Source organism: Hyperoodon ampullatus (genome assembly GCF_949752795.1).
Source record: "Hyperoodon ampullatus genome assembly, chromosome: 7".
In the NCBI taxonomy this organism is placed as follows: Eukaryota; Metazoa; Chordata; class Mammalia; order Artiodactyla; family Ziphiidae; genus Hyperoodon; species Hyperoodon ampullatus.
The window spans coordinates 41,530,476-41,551,175 of NC_136920.1; the positions used below are offsets into that span (position 1 = coordinate 41,530,476).

At 44.9% G+C, this 20,700-nt stretch overlaps 1 protein-coding gene across 3 annotated transcripts in view; it reads right to left on the reverse strand.

Annotated features, from left to right (window-relative positions):
• The window catches only part of FAT3 (FAT atypical cadherin 3), a gene marked incomplete at both ends in the record, with an annotated part of 565,070 nt that overhangs the window by 27,548 nt on the left and 516,822 nt on the right, over positions 1 to 20,700 (reverse strand). For all 3 annotated transcript variants that reach the window (XM_079707440.1, XM_079707441.1, XM_079707439.1), the window contains 3 exons: positions 5,995 to 6,152; positions 8,165 to 8,299; positions 19,875 to 20,673. In XM_079707440.1, coding sequence (XP_079563566.1) covers positions 5,995 to 6,152; positions 8,165 to 8,299; positions 19,875 to 20,673 — 1,092 coding nt within the window. The remainder of the gene's footprint in view (positions 1 to 5,994; positions 6,153 to 8,164; positions 8,300 to 19,874; positions 20,674 to 20,700) is intronic.

A 20,700-nucleotide genomic window follows, 5' to 3' on the forward strand; every position in this document is an offset into this window, starting at 1 on the left:
TTGATGCCAAAAGCTACCTTGCAAAAAGTTAATATTTGGCCATTTCACAAGTATATTATGCCAGGGAGAGGAAAGAACACTTTCATATCTGAGTCCTCTCATCTTGGAAAATTATACGCTGATCATATTTAGTTTTTCTGTCTTTAGAATAGGGTTTAGCCAGTTTTAAAGGATCTCTGTTTTAAGAGGACAAAGCTTTCTCAAAGCAGAGGGCAAGTTATTTTAATAGAAACTGAGGTGTGCATGAAACTGTAAGAAAAGTCTACAGGGCTTCCCTAGTGGCGCAGTGGTTGAGAGTCCGCCTGCCGATGCAGGGGACACGGGTTCGTGCCCCGGTCTGGGAAGATCCCACGTGCCACGGAGCGGCTGGCCCCGTGAGCCATGGCCGTTGGGCCTGTGCGTCCGGAGCCTGTGCTCTGCAACGGGAGAGGCCACAACAGTGAGAGGCCCGCATACCGCAAAAAAAAAAAAAAAAAAAAAAAAAAAGAAAAGTCTACAGCAAGGATCTGAATGATGTGCGGGGGACGGGGGAGGGGCAGAGGCACGTAGGCAATGTGTTCAATGAAATGCATAATTCAGAGTGTGGCCCTACTGTTATGAAATACGCAGGTGTTCAGGGTTGTCTGAAATCAGTGATGTGCTTTAACCTGGAACTTCTGTGGCCTGGAGCTTGGGAGACAAGCTATCAGAGCTATAAGAAGTCATCTTGTAGGAAAGTAGGATTTTGAGTAAAAAGTATGAATTATGGCATAAAGTCTTACTGCTTCACATTGTTCATGTGTGGCTCTAGCAAATGCACCATCATGATAAAACTTTTAAGAGGGTTATTAAATATTCTTTGAAAAGCGAACTTCTTGAAAACCTATTTTTAAGGTAGCCATGAATAGCTATCTGGCATACAGTAGATGCTCAAAAAATACACTTTGAATGAATACATGAGTGAATAAATCTCAGTCCTTCAAATCTCTTCTTTTGATAAACACTGTTGTACTCCTGACCTGCTTACCACCGCCAGAGGGCCAGGTCCACTACTGATTAGTTTAGGCAAGTCAATGATTCTCTCTGAATCTCAGGTTCCTCACAGGCGAAAAAGTAGGCACTCACATCTATGCACAGGAGAGTGAGAATAAAAATATATGTACGTGAAAGTGCTTCATAAACTCTTAGGTATTTCATTATTGCTATAATGTGTAATTATAAGTTAGCTCACTTCTCAGTGATATGCTTTCATATATCCTTGAAACTCTGGAATCTTGTGAGGTCTTCCGTGTTACTCTTCTGATCCGTGTTGCAAGGAGCTGGCTCTTCCAAGTGGACTGTTTTATAAACCAAATGAGCTTTCCTTGACTATCTTCCTCTTAGTCCTGGGGTCTTAACTAGCCATGTCTGAGAATCATCAAAATGAAGCCATGTTTCATCTATAACTTTCCCCAAAGATCAAATGTGATATTTCTAGATTAACAAGCAAGTACTTCTTGTGCTTCTGCTATAATATTGCACCTGAGAGACTAACATAGGGAAAAAGTTACTTGTGTCTCTCCTGGTGATCTGACATGTTTCTTTTATAGGTTCGAGGACAGCCACAGAATCTATCCCACCATTTTCATCCTGACTTTGGCTGCCAGGGAATTCAGAGTTATAGTTTGTGTTCAACTAACCCCTGGTATAGATTTTTCAATGATGATATTCTGTCCGTCCCTATTTCATTGGTTGAGTCTTAACCTTTCATTTTCATCTTTTTTAAAATTCAAGTATAATTGACTTATTATATTAGGTTCAGGTGTGCCACATGATTCAATATTTTTATACATTACAAAATGATCATCAGCGATAAGTCTGGTTACCATCTGTTGCCATACAAAGTTACTACAATATTAATGACTACATTCCCTACACTGTGCATTACATCCTCATGACTTATAACTGGAAGTTGGTACCTCCTAATCCCCTTCCCCTATTTTACCTATCCTTGCTTTCGCTTAATGGTCTTTGATTTTATTGCATTTGCATATTTATGGTAAGCCTGGAATCTCTTTTGGAAGAAGACAGGGTATCAATGGTGAACAGAAGAATAAGTGCCTTTACTGCTGCTAAAAGACAGCGGTGCTCCTTGTCCATGAGAATGTTCACTTCCCAAGGTCTCCATGCAGCTCTTCAACTGTCTTGAAGGGGTGCCCTTCACCCCACAGATCATCTTAAGTACTTTTTAGGGAATGTGCTTTAATTGGGAAAATATAAACAACCAAGAGGTGCAGTTTAAACAAAGCATTTCAGTGTAGTCATTGAACCAAAGTGCAAGGCACATACCGTACCTAAAGCCAATGAAATTAAATCTTGCATGAGTCTGAAAATGTTAAGCAAACAGATTCAAATCCCCTAAGTGGATATTCCTGGCAACTGTAGGAAAGTATCTGCAGTAGGTCAGTACAGCTCTGTCCGGCTTTGGGCAAAGCCAACATATGAAAAGCAAACTTACAGAACAGACAATTTCAGGGTGATTATTCACAACACAAACGGACTAATGGAACAGTTCCTTCAAATAGCAACCATCCCTAGTTTATTAGAATTCCATTTATAGAGATTCAATTTACACAACTTTCAGAAACACGCTTGTTTCACGAAATACAATATACCTTAGGAGCTAGCGCGGACTAAAAGGTTTAATTATTCTTCTTTCCCATCTCCAGGGTTCTGCACATCTTAGACACTTGCCAGTGAAGTGTCGAATGGCAAGCTCCATTTTAGGATCAAGCCATTCACGTCCAATATTTTTGCTCTCTTTCAAATTTGATGCCATTTAAGAGAATTGCTAATAGAAAGTATTTGCCTCCTAAGGATGCTCAGCAACAAGCTTTACTAAAGCTTGAAGGGGAGAGGTGGAAGGTCAGCGACACCCAGGCAGAGCCCCTGGGAGCTGGTACGTCTGAATGGGCAGAGCACCCTCCCAGTAATTATACAAACCCCACTGCTCAGGGCTAGTTAGAGAGTGAGCTAAGGACCCCAGGCAGGTTGCTCACAGGCTAGGAGGTTAAAAAGACAGCACTTAGGTTTTTGAATTTATATTCTTCCACCATGAAGATCTGGTTTGAATTCATTGTTTTCTAAAACTGTGCGTCCAGAGTGTTTATCTTGTTTTCTTTTGAAAACACTGCTTTCCTAACAGAGCTGAAATGATTCTCTGAGTTGAATGAGTCAGGGTATTGGGAGATTGCCCATGAAAATGGCCAACTTTAAACTCCAGCTCTGTGCTCACTCCCTCTGGACACCAAGTAATACCTGGCAGTACCAGAAGCAGGTACATAAAGGTCTATGTGGTAGGAGGAGCCACTGGCATTTAATGTTCTGCATACTTTCCTCCCTCCAGGATTAAAGCCTGGGGCATCTCATCAACTTGGATGTGACCTAGCAATCAAAGAACAGAAGCTACAAAGGCCCACCATGATCCCAGTTAAGCTTAGTGACAGAACAGTAGGAAGGAGAAAATCGCCAGCCATTTCCACTTGGATGGGCATCTCCTACTGGACAGACTTCACCCATCTCTGAACACACTTACGGTGGGCTGGCATAGCTGCCTGGTGAGAATAACATTCAATTAAACACGTCTTTCTCCTACTTTTCCCTTCTCCTCTCATCCTGGAAGGCTTAATCTGGTCTACAGATGCCCAGATGTGATTCTGGATAAAATGAGTTATAGTTACAAAACTGAGAACTGGGGAGAGCATGGAGATGAAGAGCATGGTGTGAGAGACACTGGAAGGCAGGTCCAGACCTGCCACTTATTAGCTGTACAACTCTGGGTAAATAACTTAACCTCTCTGAACCTCTATATGCTCCTTGATCAAATGGGGCTGATCATATATAGATAACACATTTATTATATTAGCTTTATGACACAAATCAAATGAGGCATGTCACACTCTTAGTATTATTGTTGTTGTTTTCATGAAGGGACCAGAAGCTCTGACCTGACTACAAATGCCAGACTTGCTCTAAAGCAGTGGTCCCCAACCTTTTTGGCACCAGGGACCAGTTTCGTGGAAGACAATTTTTCCGCAGACGGGCTGGGGTAGGGTTCGGGTTGGGGAGATGGTTCAGGAGGTAATGCGAGCGATTGGGGGGAAGGTTCAGGCGGTAATTGGAGCGATGGGGGGGATGGTTCAGGCGGTAATTGGAGCGATGGGGGGGATGGTTCAGGCAGTAATTGGAGCCATGGGGGGGTGGTTCAGGCAGTAATTGGAGCGATGGGGGGATGGTTCAGGCAGTAATTGGAGCGATGGGGGGGATGGTTCAGGCGGTAATTGGAGCGATGGGGGGATGGTTCAGGCAGTAATTGGAGCGATGGGGGGATGGTTCAGGCAGTAATTGGAGCGATGGGGGGGATGGTTCAGGCAGTAATTGGAGCGATGGGGGGATGGTTCAGGCAGTAATTGGAGCGATGGGGGGGATGGTTCAGGCAGTAATTGGAGCGATGGGGGGGTGGTTCAGGCGGTAATTGGAGCGATGGGGGGGTGGTTCAGGCGGTAATTGGAGCGATGGGGGGGATGGTTCAGGCGGTAATTGGAGCGATGGGGGGGATGGTTCAGGCGGTAATGCGAGCGATGGGGGGGATGGTTCAGGCGGTAATTGGGCGATGGGGGGGATGGTTCAGGCGGTAATTGGAGCGATGGGGGGGATGGTTCAGGCGGTAATTGGGCGATGGGGGGGATGGTTCAGGCGGTAATTGGAGCGATGGGGGGGATGGTTCAGGCGGTAATTGGAGCAATGGGGGGGATGGTTCAGGCGGTAATTGGAGCGATGGGGGGGATGGTTCAGGCAGTAATTGGAGCGATGGGGGGGTGGTTCAGGCAGTAATTGGAGCAATGGGGGGGATGGTTCAGGCGGTAATTGGAGCGATGGGGGGGATGGTTCAGGCGGTAATTGGAGCGATGGGGGGGATGGTTCAGGCGGTAATTGGAGCGATGGGGGGGATGGTTCAGGCAGTAATTGGAGCAATGGGGGGGATGGTTCAGGCAGTAATTGGAGCCATGGGGGGGTGGTTCAGGCAGTAATTGGAGCGATGGGGGGATGGTTCAGGCAGTAATTGGAGCGATGGGGGGGATGGTTCAGGCGGTAATTGGAGCGATGGGGGGATGGTTCAGGCAGTAATTGGAGCGATGGGGGGATGGTTCAGGCAGTAATTGGAGCCATGGGGGGGATGGTTCAGGCGGTAATGCGAGCGATGGGGGGATGGTTCAGGCGGTAATGCGAGCGATGGGGGGGATGGTTCAGGTGGTAATTGGGCAATGGGGGGGTGGTTCAGGCAGTAATTGGAGCCATGGGGGGGTGGTTCAGGCAGTAATTGGAGCGATGGGGAGCGATGGGGAGCGCCAGATAAAGTTTAGCTCACCCGCCTGCCACTCACCTCCTGCTGTGCAGCCCGGTTCCTAACAGGCCGCAGACTGGTACCCGTCCACGGCCCAGGGTTTGGGGACCCCTGCTCTAAAGGAAATCTGGTGCCTTTGGAGGGTTTCTGAGGCTGGGTATGTTTTAAAAATTGGGCTACTTGGGCCATAAGAGGGCATATGGAATCATCTACAGCCCAGATGTCCAGCTTCTTCGCTGAGCAAGAACACAAGTGACCTTCAGGGGTCATTGGGGATAGACCCGTGTGGTAGAAGAAGATACAGTCAGTCTTTTGAAAGGACCACCCTGCCATGGAATTGATTAGGAAACACATTCTAATCAACTGTTGAGTGATTACAACTCAGAGGAGGCCGGGTCTTGAACCTACTCTAGAGAGAGGTGCCCCAGTCTCCGAAGAGCTAATTTTGAAGCTGAATGTACAAAAGGAAATGGGGTGTTGGAACACTTCCCAGTTCTGCTGCTGCTCCCCTGGCCCTAAAGTCGGCTTCTGGTTTCTGAACTTAAAAGACAAAATGATTTCAGACCCCAATCCAAGAGCCAAAATACTAACATGAGAACTGACTGCGGGAAAAGATAACCTATTTTAATTACCTTTAGAATGATGCAGGGATTTGCTCTGGTGTACATTATAATCCCATTGCTTTGCAGGGTTCGCAGACGCAGGGCCAGTTTAAAGTCCTCTTCTTTGCTATTTTCAGAAAGCCGGTATTTGATGTAACTGTTTCCAGCAAAGCTGAGAGAAGTGTGCCCTGAAAAGACCATGACGAGGAGATATAGATACTTTTAACATCCAGAAACGAGCAGGGACACATGAAATCACCCAACAACTACCAAGCAAGTGGATGAAAGACCATGGGAAGTTAGGGAAGGCACTGAGGAGAAACCATTTTGGATTAAAAACTGTTTCTCCATTTCAGGTCACACTCTAATATCAAAGTGAAAAAAAAAATTTACTAGTCAGATGCTGAAAAATCTTAGTTCTCTCATGTCAAGGGCAACTTGGTGTATATTCTCTAACCTGAATTTTCTTAGTGTCACTAAATCCCCAATTCCTATTTTCTAAAATTAGCACTATTAAAAGATATCCCTTTATGCCCACCCTCATCACTTAGATATTTAAGAATTTTCAATTCTATGAAACAAGGGAAAGACAAAACCATTCTCAAAGAATATCCAGGGCTTCCCTGGGAGCGCAGTGGTTGAGAGTCCGCCTGCCGATGCAGGGCACGCGGGTTCATGCCCTGGTCCGGGGGGATCCCACATGCCGTGGAGAGGCTGGGCCCGTGAGCCATGGCCGCTGAGCCTGTGCGTCCAGAGCCTGTGCTCCGCAACAGGAGAGGCCACAGCAGTGAGAGGCCCACCTACCGCAAAAAAAAAAAAAAAAAAAAAGAAGAAGAAGAATATCCATATTCCCCAAGTATCCTAATGCAGAACTGACAACTTAGGTCATTTGCACAAATGTTGATAAGGATAACGATATAAAGGAAGTTTAGGTCTTGTGCAGTCACAGCTCTGCCTTTTGACCATTAATTTCAAGGCTCCCCTTCCTAGAATCTTTAGTGGCACCCACATCACCCAATTCTGAGTTAACCCTCTCTTTTTTTATTGTCTCCAGCTTTATGTTTTAACAACCAAAGTAACGGCTGAAAAGCCCTCTCGCTGGGGGGGAAGGGTGGAAAGTGTGGAAATATACCAAATGGATGATAATCGTGGACAATGAAGAGTTTTCCCTATGGAAAGGAGAAGGGAGATGGGCAGAAAGGGACATCTGAAGTTAGGAGACTTGGCCTTACTGTCACCCTGCAGACCCACCTGCTGTGTACACAGCAGGTGCGTTGGGATGAGGTCAGCATAAATATCTTTTAAGTCTAAGCCTTAGAAGCCTTCAAAGGCAAGTATGTGGGTGATCCCTTCAGTTCAGGGGCAGCTCCATTCTCGAAGTCAACTCTGAAAGAGCTTTGGCTTCCATTTTTAAGAACAGTGCTTGTCTTTGCAAAGGCTGAGTTTCTAGAACCCAGTGCTTAACAAGTGCCTTGCGAATACAAGGCATATTTATTCCCATTATAATGGCTATTATAATCATCACTCAATAAATATTTCTTGGATTCCAAAATTGGTATCAGCGTGCCTATATTTGAAATACATCTTCTACCAAAAAAAGGTATCTATTGGTACCAAAAATGAACAGGACTCTTTTTAGAGGAAAGAAGTGGTAGAGCATATGTGAATCAAAAGAAGTATTGAAGTTGAGTGATAATCAGAAATGGAGGATCATTTGGATTGAAATAACACAAATACTGATTTTTTTTTCTTTCTTTAAGAAACAGAGATGAGCACCTCCCTCTCCTTTGGGAACACGCAGTTAGTTGTACATGTGCAGTGGAGAGTCTTCTTGATCTAGGCTGGACTTACCCTACAGAAGGTCAACTGAACTGGCTCAGCTTTACCTTCTGTTGAAAGGTGGAGGCTCTGAACATCAAAGCCATGCCACAGATACTCCGACTCCTCTGCTTAACCAACAGCCTTCTATTTTCCATAATTTCACACCCCTAACATCCATGTGACATGATTGAAACACATGCTGTGACCTCCCATTATATAAGGAGCCCACAGGCATTGCATGTTTCCTGAGCACAGGCTGTAGCTGTCATAAATCTCAAGTATTTGAGGGGGGAGGCTAGCCGGGGTCCATGCAGAAGGAAAACGTCGCATGCAGACAGAATATGAATTTAGACCCTCGTCATCTGGCCCCGCTCTGCACCTGAGCACTCTCCAAGCTTCCCCGGTGGACACTGGCAGAGGAACGGTCTCCTGCTGGCTTCGTAACCGACACACTGCATGTCCCCTGGACACGGCTTCTCCATGCAAGGATCGTTGGACCCTGGGCACAGTCCTCCTGTGACAGAGGGGAACACGCATGATCAGTAGAAAGGCAATCACTCTACACTCCAGGAAGTCCAGGAAGCACAGGAATGGTTCAGGAGCTGGGCTCTATAGGCTCTGAGCTGAGAGATAAAACGGCCGCCCAGAAGCAGGAATGCCTGTGTGAGCTCCACCTGGTGTGGGTGCCCATCAAACATCCCTGCATCTGCCAAAAGCTCACTGCCAGAGTGAAGTACGTTGGGGGCAAAGAGTCAATGGAGCTCCTCTGTTTAGGCTAAAATATGCTAAGGTTGTGACAGGGCCAACTTCTGGTGAAGAAAGACCATACCACGTGAGCTCTGGTAGTCTTTATTGGATGGGGCTCCTGCATACTGGGGGCCATTTGAATGCATCACTTGAGTTTAGACTTCTTCTATGCTCCTATGCTACCTATGCTTAGGTAGACATCACAAGATGTTAGCTGTTGTTTTCAGATTGAGGGAAAAAAGACTTTTCTAAAGAAAAGTATGACTCATTCTAAATTGTGAAAGCAGAACTCGCATTGTTTCCTAATCCCTTCTGCCCCCTGCTATTGTATTGATTAGCTGTAAATGTGCCCTGCTGGCTATCAAACATAGCAGAATTTTCCTTGGCAAAGGAAGGCTTCCTTTTCACCTGTTCAATGTGCATAGCACAGTGAGATGAAAGGTTAATTCCTCAGAAAGGAAATTCTGGAAGGCAGATTATCTGATTAAGGTAAAATTCAGGACCCAAGGGAGTTTTTCAGAACTGTGGTGATGGCAACTATAGATCCACTGAAGAAAATGCACTTTCCAAAGGTCTTGGATATTTCAAATGTAATTAGGCGAGAGTTGAGGTGGTAAGAGGACTGTAGGAAAGAAGACACAAATTGAAAACAACTCACAGCTGGCTTAGCAGTGGGCTAAAGAAACACCTTTTCTCTGTGAACCAAGAACACACTGGGCCTTAGCAGCATCTTTCCTCAGCAAGATCTGGCCCACTCCCATCTTCCTTTCTATACCAACTCATTCCTCCTCATTAAGCATATTATTCCATTATACAGTCATTTCTGTGTCCAGGAGAAAGCAGACATTTAATGCTAACTACACATAAACATTTTAGGAACTGTAATCCTGGAGGGGAGAGATGTAAGTAGCACTAGCAAACTCAGAGTTCATAAATCCTATTTTCCACTGGTTGAGAGCTGAGCCATAAAAGATACTCTTGGCAATGATCCAGCTTGCGAAGTCTTAGAAGATGAAGGGATTTTTAACTGAAAATTTGGAATGATCTTCACAAATGGCTCTAAAAGACCTAAGTGCCCTGAAATACATCATCCTCATTTCATTCCAAGAAATCTTTATTCCTGCCATGTATTTATCAATATTTATGGAACCTAAAACAGCTGTTCAGCCACCTTATGATCTCAAGTGGTTTTTGATACTAGATTTTTTTTTAATTTTTAACTTTTTAATTTTTTTGGTCACAGCATGTGGCATGCGGGATCTTAGTTCCCTGACAAGGGATCAAACCCGTGTCCCCTGCAGTGGAAGCGCAAAGTCTTAACACTGGACCACCACAGAAGTCCCTTCAAGAGGCTTTTGATAACCAGTTTTGGAATTTTTGATGCATTCATCCAACAAAAAAAATTTTTTAGGGCCAGCGAGGTAATAGGCCTGGACATATAAAGATGAAAAAAAAAAGGTCCCACCTCTTCCTCCCCACAGGAAACAACACACACAAACACATGATTACAGTACAATAAAGTAACTGCTTTGCTAGAGGTATGTGAGTGCAAGGGAAGCCCTAGAGAAGGAACAATTGTGTTTCCTGGGAGAATGTCAGAAGTCCTTGCAGAGGAAGAAAGCATTTTAAAAACTCTGGCTTGAAGGATGAGCTCTTTTGAGTAGCAGGGAACTGTGTTTCTTGGGAATGAATCTACCATCGTTAGTGGCTTGACCGCATGCACGTGTTAATGTTTACTTAGGGTAAGTTCACAACTCTCCCAGTCTATTCTGTGCTGTCTCCATGATTGGATTCATTTCCGTTTCTGAGGCCTGCAAACTCCTAGGTGGCTCCTACCTGTTGACTAGTTAGCATGGGCTCAAAAATGGAACCACGGAACAGGGAGGTAGCAATGAGCATAAATGAATCACAGAATTCATCCCATCAAATGGATGTAACTCTAAATTACCTGGGCATTAACTTCCAGTTAGACATGGGAACAGTAATTTATGTATTTAAGAAGTCTGTTCCTTTCCATTCTGTGGACGTGCCTCTTCCCATGTCCTATTTTAGCTGGTCAAAAGATGTCCTTTCTATAAATGTCTGTGTTTGTTTCTGAGATACAGCTACATATACTACATTCAGAGTCTTTTTTGCCCTAATGCAATGGCTACATTGCTTAGAAAACTTGCATTATCAATAATGCAGTTTCAAAGCCTCTGTTTTAAAGGAGAAAAGAGGACTAGACAATTTCAAACCCATGATAGCAAAGCTATTTTCTCCTGCCAGAAGTTATGGTTAAAAAATTAATAGTAATAATAATTTAAGAAAAATTTTTAAAAAAAGCTGTAAGTGCGTATAATAAAGGCTAATCACTGTATTTCAGAATAAACACAGCATTTGAGTACTTCTCCCTTTTATTCACATGTCTTGGCCTTTTCTTTTACCACCAGTCCTGCCCTGGTAGTTAGCATTGGGCTTCTCACTTTATCACCCATATCGCTTATATTGGGTTAAAGCACAGAGTCACTTAGATCAGTAACTGGAGTTCAAATTCACAGCTCTTTTTCTTCTTCTTTCCTTATGTCATAACCGTAGAACCCATATAGTTAAATTCATTAAATTAATGAATTGCATTAGATCCAGCCCCCCTTATAAAAACTCTAGCTGGAAGACAGATTGAAAATATATTAATATATTATAATAAGAGCATTCTAAATTAATATTAGTATAAATATTAAACATATAATAATGTATATTTCTATTCATTCCAGCAGTCATTGACTTTGATAGGTTCTTTTTCCTTCCTTTTCTTTTTAATAGGTTTCCAAAGGCAGAAGGGACAGTTCTGGCAAGCGATCTGTCTCTCGATGCTTTAAAAAATCCTAGGGGCCCTCCTCCCTGCCTCCCAGCCAGGGACGGGAGTAGCCATAAACGTTCTGGCTCCAGCTGCTGCTGTCAGTTTGCTCTGTTCACTGTCTGCTCTCTTGTGGCTCAAGGAAGTCTGAAGGCAGATTAGAGTCTGGAGGTCAGTGTAAATGTAACACGCTCCTTAGCTGGGGACAGATGTGAGCATGTGCATGACATGCAGTCTTTTCCAAGTAGAGAAAGACTTCTGGTTACTGAAAAACAGGTTTCCCCAAACTAAATACTCCCCATATGCGATAGTGTAGTTCTTCCCTCTCTTCAGCTATGATAAGAAATTAGGTCCTTTCTGAAATATTTATCGTGAGAGGGACTTGACCCTCATACGCCAACCCTGAACAATGCCGTGTGTGCTTTGACCTCCAATGTACCCAGGCCTGGGTTTTGGGGACACTTTCCTGGGGATAACAACCCTCTTCCCAGCCAAAGCCATAAAGTTTCCAGCAACATAGAATCCAGTATGCTTTCAATGGCTGTTGAGGGGTTAACTTGTTTTTAGAAAACATATGCTCACATCATCCCCTTTGCAGAGAAGCACTCATACCTACTATCGTTAGGAGTCTTAAAGACGCTCTCTCTGGTGGAAGAAAGTGCCTCATCCACTCCTGTACAACCGTTAAGGGACAACAGTGTCTGCTCCCATTGGCTTCTGGGAGGAAGTTTATCTTATTAACTGTCGTTAAATAATCCAGGTTTAATTAACTTGTTCTGTGATCAGTGACAGCTTGGGGGGAATGCAGGCTCTACACTTTCATGATCTGCATCTCCAGGCATCCATCAGTTTGGCGCCAGAGTGAGCATGAAGGGAGAAGGGTCCCACTTTATCAAACCAACTGACACCATTTGTGGTGCGTCAGGGCAGGGCAGAAGGATCAAATGTTTTTAGCAATTGTCAGAGCATAAAGCAGGCAGAGAAATCTCTGTTCCCCATCCCTAGGTCCCCTCTGGAAGGTGGGGCAGTGTAATAGGAAAGGGTGCAGCCTTGACAAGCAGCAGCCCTGGATTTTGGCCCTAATTATTCAACGTATTTCCTGTATGGCTCTGAACAAGTCACTTGACTTCTCTGGGTCTTGCTTTTCTTTTGTGAAAAATGAGGATAATGATTCTTCATAGAGTTGTGAGCATTAGATGGGCTAATGTATGTGAAAGCAACTTGTAAAGAAAAAAATTTAGAGTAAAAACAAATGACTACAAGGTCCCCAAACTGGAGACACTAGCCTGACAATATGGCAGAGATCTAAACTCCAGTGTAATCCTTTTCTTGCTGTTCTTTCTGGGTCAGATTCACGATTTGTAAACTGACAGATGATATGAAATACTGTGTGCATGGGAGGAGCTTTTTATTAATCAGCGTCACAGGCCATGTGCAGCTGGGTTAGCCCCTTCACAAGCTTATCTCGGGCAGAGGTATTCTTTTCACAAAGTCTCTCTACCAGGAGAAATGTGCACATGATGTGGCCATTCATCACAAGGTTTCCCACCCCTGAAACTTCGCTCGGGTGGAAATTTAGGTCACTTTCTACAGAGCTGACAATATACAATTCACTTGAGCAGAAGCTCAGAGCTTTGGAACCTGCAGGGAGGAGGAAGGTGATCCTCCCGTGGTTTTAAAAGGGTCTTACTTCCCTATGTATGACTCTCCTCTCCTTATCTCCCCAGAATTCCCACAGCTCCCAGCGTTAAGTCTATGCCTTTAGCTAATACATCAGCATTTAGCTGTGATTATTATTGCTGCCACTTTGAGCTTATTCAACCTCTTGATTTATATCACTGCCTCATTATACTGAGAATCTAATGACTGATGGTAAATATCCTACACCCTGAGTTCAAATGCTTTGCCACGATGCCATATCTCAGCCAATGCCACATAAGTCAATGAGCTTCCTTCTTAATTCCTGGCCTGCATGAAGTTGTTTTTTTTTTTTTTTTTTTTTTTTTATGGTACGCGGGCCTCTCACTGTTGTGGCCTCTCCCGTTGTGGAGCACAGGCTCCGACGTGCAGGCTCAGCAGCCATGGCTCACGGGCCTAGCCGCTCCGCGGCATGTGGGATCTTCCCGGATCGGGGCATGAGCCTGTGTCCCCTGCATTGGCAGGCGGACTCTCAACCACTGCGCCACCAGGGAAGCCCTACATGAAGTTTTAAAACTCATTCTCCTAAGGTCCCTTGGCTTTGAAGTGGTTTCTTGTGGTTCTCCCAGAAGCACAGAATCATGTTGATTGGTGTTTGCTTGGCTCCGCCATATTTTCTGGATGATTCTGCTAAAGGCTGAGTACAATTTCATTCAAGATATCCTCTCTGGGGCAGCTGTGTGTGGATGGAATATATAAGGGTTTATCCACATGGTGAGAAGCTGGTATCACCTCCACAGTGGGCACCTCCAAACCTCTCCTGGCACTTCAGGACTCATGCATGCTGGAGATCAGGGATCTGCAGAGACATATCTGTTGTGAATGAGAAATAAAAACTTCCCAGTTTTTAGGGGGAATCTGGTTAAGATTCGGAGATAACACTAAATTATTCAGAATCCCTGGGTTTGGGACAATGGGCTCTGTCCTTTGAGAATTAGCATTAACAATCCCCAGCCCAAGTGCAAACCCAATCTCAGGTTGTTTTATGTTTTTTAAAAACTTGTCAAGGCTAAGTTTTAAGTGTCTTACTGCCTTACAGAAGCGTTCATCATTTTATTTTATTTTATTGTGCTTATGAGAAGTACATCACGGTGGCTGCCTCTCACAGGCTCCATTTACCTGTCCTACCATATTTTTCCAGGACTGTCCAGACTCCCCACCATCCAACTCAATCCAACTGAGCTCCCTGTTGTTCGCTCAGTACATGATGCTGGTTCTTGGTCCATGAGAATGGGGACCTGTTAGCCTCACTCACCACTGTATCTCCAGCAGCCTGCCTAAGGCTTGGAAAAGTATTTAATTCACTGTTGAGTGAGTGAGCAAATGAAAGGGTGTCCCGAATCCCTGGGCTTTTCTCTTCAATTCTCTCTCTGCTCAAAATGCCTTCCCAGGACTATTCATTGTTTCCAATGCCTTTCATGGACTCCTTCAAGTAGAACAGAGGATTCCTTCCTTTATGTTTATTCTGTGCCCCAACTACAGGAATTACAACTCTTTCTAGCTCCTATTTTTCACAGCGAAGGAGCAAAGGAACTTCTGTTGTTTGTCTAGAAAAAGAGATTCAAGGGGTCCTAAAAACTATCCTTAGATGACCGGAGGGCAACTGGTACAGGAGGGGTTAGACAGGTCAGGTTCTGTGTAGCTCTAAATGGTGGAGCTGGGTGACATCACAAGGAGGTGGATTTTGGTGCCCTAGAAGAGAGAAGCTGTCTTAGGTCCATCTTGTGAGGTAGTGAGTGCCCAGACTGGGGTTCAAACCTTGGCTGAATGACTGTGCCAGGAGTACAGTAAACAGGATGTCTATAGTGGGTGGGAGGGTGGACTGGGTGAATTTCAAGTTCCTTTCAAATCTGTGCAGAGGTGATAGGGTACGGTGGTTAGGACAGCCAGGTGTGAATCCTAGCTTGACCCTTACTAAGTTTGTGACCTTGAGCAAGTCAACTGATCTTTCCAAGTCCAAGTTTCCTGAGCTTTTGAGGAAAGTTCATGATACCTACCCTTTAGGGTTATGATGAGGGTTAAATGCAATGACACATGTGTGAAAAACAGCACAGTAACAGGTTACTGCTCACTAAATGTTAGTTGGATGTTTGTCCCTGCCTTCATCTGTGCCCCGCACTGCACACGGTTTCTCACCTCTATTCCTTGGCTCTAATGCTCCTCAGCCTGGAGGACTCCCTCCCCATCACCTACCTAATTCTAGGCATCCTTTCAGACCTAGTGCAGGTGGCATCACCCTCAGTGTTCTTCTCCCTGCCCTGCAAACCCTTACAGTGGCATCATACACCACTGGCTGAGGGCACGGCTGCTGTCACCCTCACCCCTGCCAGCACAGGGCTCACCCACGGCAGACGCTCCACGCATTTTACTGGAGCTCCAGTTTCTAGTCTGGGTTCCATATCTGAACCAGGACTAGACAAACCAGGCATCCACTTCCACTAATATTCTCATAAACACATTGGTCTTAAACTCTGATGGTCTCATGGCGAGTCCATTCTCTTGGACAAGCGTCTCCTTTTTGATATATTTCTAGATTAGACTTTTGAAAAATCAATGAAAATTTTCCAAAATGGACAATCACCACTGCCCCACGGGCTGCCCCTGTGCTCTGTCCTCTGGCTTCCGCATAGGAGCTCAAGGGCCTTTATCATTCCCCATCGTTTAGGTAGGTTGGTGTCGGGCTTTCTTACCGAAGTGCCAAAGTGCACTGAGCATCTAAAGTTTACCAGGAGCCACCGCACGACCTCAGAACTCTGTAGCTCTCAAACTTTTGTTCAAACGTGATGCTTCATGGGGGCTGGAATATAATGAGGCTCTTTGGCACTAAATTTCAAGCCTGTTTGCATTTTGTCAAAGCAACTCAGCATTTTGGTTTAAGATGTAAATGGTGTTAATTTGACCCAAAAAAAAGTCTGCATGAGAGAAAGGTGGGTTGGAAGTTGGGAGGAGGGTAGGATATTGAGGCCAAATCTGTATAAATATTACTACACAGCCCAGAATGGGCAGCTACCTCTATTTATCATCCTAATTATTCCACCAGGTGGTGGGAAAGTCCATTTATTGTATCTGCCAGCCTTCTAGGGTAAACAGACAAGCAGCAATACTGGGTGTGCGTGTGTGTGTGTGTGTGTATGTGTGTGTGTCTGGGGGCCTGGGGGCATTTACTGACTTCAATTACCTCTCCTTTCCAATAAATGAGGAAATGTCTAAAATGATTAATGCTTTCCTTAACAGTTCTTCACTGTATTTTTATTTAAGAGGATACTTCAGAAAAACTGAGAGAGCTATTACTATTATAATTAAGAGTTTGCCCTCTGAACCCACAGGAAATTTTTTCTATTTTATGTTGATGTGAGATTTCTTAGAGTTTGGTTCCCTCAGCAAACTCGCCAGAATTAGAATCACCCAGGCTACATAAATAGTGACTCCCAGGCTCCACCCAAAACCTCCTGCTATATTTGAGTGTGGGTCTCAGTAGTGGGCATTTCTAGTAAGACACAGGCATACTGGAGTCTGAGATCCTCTGCTATTCTGCCATGGGTCTGTGAGGTTGGTGATCAGTCAGGAAAAATGGGGTTATTTGAATATTCTTATAGAGTACATAGCACTGGGGTTATGAATCATATAAAAAATGGAAGAGTTCCTGTTCTTAAGATGCAGGTAATAAAACAGGGGCCCAAGATGAACCTTTATTGAATCAGCATGACCTTCTCACCAGCCGTATGGCCCTGGGCAAGGCAAGGAGCTACCACATTTATAAAAGGGAGATTATCGTATATCAGCTGCTGAAGATGGGGACTGGGCCAGATGATGTTTTGAGGTCCTTTTACCACTAAAATCCAGTATTTTATTTTGCAGCTTAATTACAAGAGTGACTTAAAGGTGAAAAGGGGCTGAGAAGTGGGGCTGAGTCTGAACAGAGTTCTTGTTCAGGAAATGCTCACTTTTTAAACCGAGAAAGCCTCCTCTTGGGAGGTCTGGGGGCTGAATCACAAAAACTTCCAGCATTCTGGGTTTCCCAGGAGTGGAAAGATTTATGGGGACTCGAGGACAGGAGTCCTGGGCCAGGATACCACCTTGAAACTCACTGCATTGAAAACATCAGTGTCTCATGCAAAATGCAGAGCTAGACCCCTCTCTCCAACAAAATCTAAATCCCTGCTTTGAAGAAAACTGCTAAGCCTGCCCTCCCCTTGTCTCTTCTTGAAGAACTCATACTCATCCCTCAAAACTTAGAATATAGGTGGTCTCTGGTGCCTAAGTGTCACAGAAAGCTTTCCTCTGGCCACGATAGGGACTCTGTCCTTTTTCCTCCCCAGCATTCCTTAGAACACTATTAATGCAAACAGGTACTTGCAACAGCTGAGTTCACAATAGCCAGCTCCTAAGAGCAGGGACTGTGTCTTTTTTCACTTTGAATCTGCAGTGCCTAGGACATTGCCAGTACCACAGTTTTTTACTGAATGAAATGAGTTCTCAGAGCACAAGGATTAATTAGCTGGTTTAGTTTCTCCTGCAGAGTCTGCCCTGTCCTGTCTCGAACCTCTTTTGAACCCTGCTGTGAATCACTGCAGGAAGGCTCTAGCAGAGCTTTGGTGCATAAATCAATTTGCCTACAAAGGAAATATAGGTAGGGTCTGGACGACTGGCATTCATAAATCCTGCACGTTGGTGGCTTCTGCCAGAAATGCATTTCACCTAGCACACATGCTTGGAGTTACTTTGGAGCTACTTTGGAGCTAATTTACATATTCAACAGTTTGGACATCACTGCATCTACCTGATGAAAACACAAACAGAATTCACTGGGGACCACAGAGTGAGTGGCCAGCACTCTTCTAGGCTGCTTGGAGGTCATCAAAAGGTCTCTCGAGGGAGCTGTGATCTCTGGGACCTTTCTCTGATGAACTCATTCTCCAAAGTGCAACACAAAACTTTCTACGAGGGAAGAGGGCAGGGGCCCTGCCTGTCCTCAATTACCTAAAGGATGTTTTATAAATGGCTTCTCTTCTGGCCACAGTACCTTTAGGCCAAGTTTTCACTGGCTAGAAAAACTACAGGTGCAATTTTCTTCGAAGAGGGCAGTGAATTTATGGCGCCACATGTCAGAGAGAGAAAAAGAGAGAGAGAGCAAGGTTTCTTGCTGACCACTGTGGTCATGCGACTCTGTGCAGCTATGGCCTCTGACCAGGGAAGGTCAAGGTTCAGTGACCCTAGTTACGTCGACAAATACAAACCATTCCATCTCTGCTGCTCTGAGGGCTGAATCCACCCCTTGACTGTGCTCCAGAATATCTGGCCCCTGTTTTTCACTGAAGCAAATCCAGCTGCCTTTACCCTCTGCGATAGCTTCTGAACTTGTTTCCCTGCCTCTGGCCCGGCCCCGTCTAACCCATTCACCTCTGCAGCCAGCAGGCTCTTCATGAAATACAGACCTGATTCTGTCACTTCTCCCCCTCAAATGAGCCAATGGCTCCCACTGCTTTGAGATAATTTCTAGAACTTCACCCTGGCTAATGGCTCTTCTGTGATCACTGGGCTGACTCAAAAGTCTCCTTTGTCATCACTGGAAATCTCTTTCAATCCCCTCAGTGTAGGTTAATGTCTTGCCCCTAAGCCTCATACAAACAGCCCCTCCACTGGAATGCTGTTCCTCCCCTACCTGTTTTCACACGTCTAATTCCTACTTTTTTTTTTTTTAACATTGAAATATAGTTGATTTACAATGATGTGTTAGCTTCAGGTGTACAGCAAAGTTATTCAGTTCTACATATATATATAAGTATATTCTTTTTCAGATTCTTTTCCATTATAGGTTATTACAAGATATTGAATATAGCTCCCTGTGCTATACAGTAGGTGCTTGTTGTTTATTTTACATATAGTACTGTTGTCTGTTAATCCCATACTCTTAATTTATACCCTCCACCTTGCCCCTTTGATAACCATGTTTGTTTTCTATGACTGAGGGTCAATTTCTGTTTTGTAAATAAGTTCGCTCATATAATTTTTTTTTAGATTCCACATGTAGGTGATATCATATGATATTTGGTGCAGCCACTATGGAGAACAGTATGGAGGTTCCTTAAAAAACTAAAAATAGAGTCACTGTATGATCCAGCAATCCCACTCCTGGCCATATATCCAAAAAAGACAAAAACTCTAATCTGAAAAGACACATGAACCCCAATGTTCATCATAGCACTATTTACAATATGCAAGACATGGAAGCAACCTAATGCCCAGTGACAGATGAATGGATAAAGAAGATGTGGTATATATCTCTATATATCTATAGATACACATACACACACACACACACACACACACACACGTACAATGGAATATTACTCAGCCATAAAAAAAGAATGAAATAACGCCATTTGCAGCAACACAGATGGACCTAGAAATTATCAGACTAAGTGAAGTAAGTCAGACAGAGAGAGACTAATTCCTACTTATCTTTTATCTCAACCTAGAGGATAGTCCCTTCAGGAAAACTTCCCTCTTGATAGGGTCCTCCCACAGGACTTTGTACTTCCCCTAATGATACTCATCATGTGGAGTATGACAGCCTATTTGTATGTCTGTGCCGCCCATAAGCTACATGCTCCACCGGAGAAGGGGCGGAGCTTGTTTTGTTCACCCTGCAGCCCCAGCATCCCTCATGGTGATGAGGCACATCGCTGGCGGTCAGTAAATATTTTGTCCAATGAGTGAATGAACGAATGCATGCATGCCAGGATGGTAATCCAGGCCACCTCTGAAAGCTCAGGACTGGGGAGGGAAATCTCCGAACTGCACTCACCATTACAGGTGCAGCGCACATTCCTGTAGAAACGCGGGCACACGAAGCTGATGCGAGCTGTGCTGTAGGTCATGAGCGCGTGGGAATCCAGCGACAAGCCTTGCTCGCAATGCTGCTCCTGGCAATCCAGCCCAGAGCAGTTCTTCTCCAGGATGGCTGAGATGCGCATGACATTCTCCAGATGTCTCCTGGCGTTGGACAGCTTCTGGATTAGGTAGGCCGGCTTGTAGAACTCACTGTTGGGTGTCTCCACCGCGAACAGCATGTCCAGCTCATGGGTGCCCGCCACGGGCTGGATGCTGATGATATGCAGGCTGTCCTGCTTCTGGGTGAGGACCGCGTTCCGCAGGGTGCGCCGGAACCCGTGCATGTGCAGCCCCACAAAGTCCTCAGGGGATACGTTCTCGAAGCGGATGGTGACGGTGTTCTGCAGCATCTCGTGCACCAGCTGCTCCACATGCACGACCACGTCGATGGGCACCTGGAAACGGCCATCACTCACTGACACGTTCAGGATGTACTTCCCGCTGTCCAGGCCTCCTAGGGCGATGATTTTCCCATCATGATTGTTCACCTTGAACAAGCTTTTCTGCTCCGATTTCAGGGCAAATGTGAGGACATCATACACGTCTTGATCTGTGGCATGGATCTTCCCAATGACCCCACCAGGAAAGTCGTCCTCCATGGTGACAATGAAAATTTCCAGGGGGATGGCTGTGGGCTTGTGGATGCTTTCCTCAATGACCCGCACGCGGATGTAGGAGTGAGAAACTTGCTGAGGTTTGCCTGAGTCTTTTGCCTAAAACAACCAAGAGGGAGAAAGCCA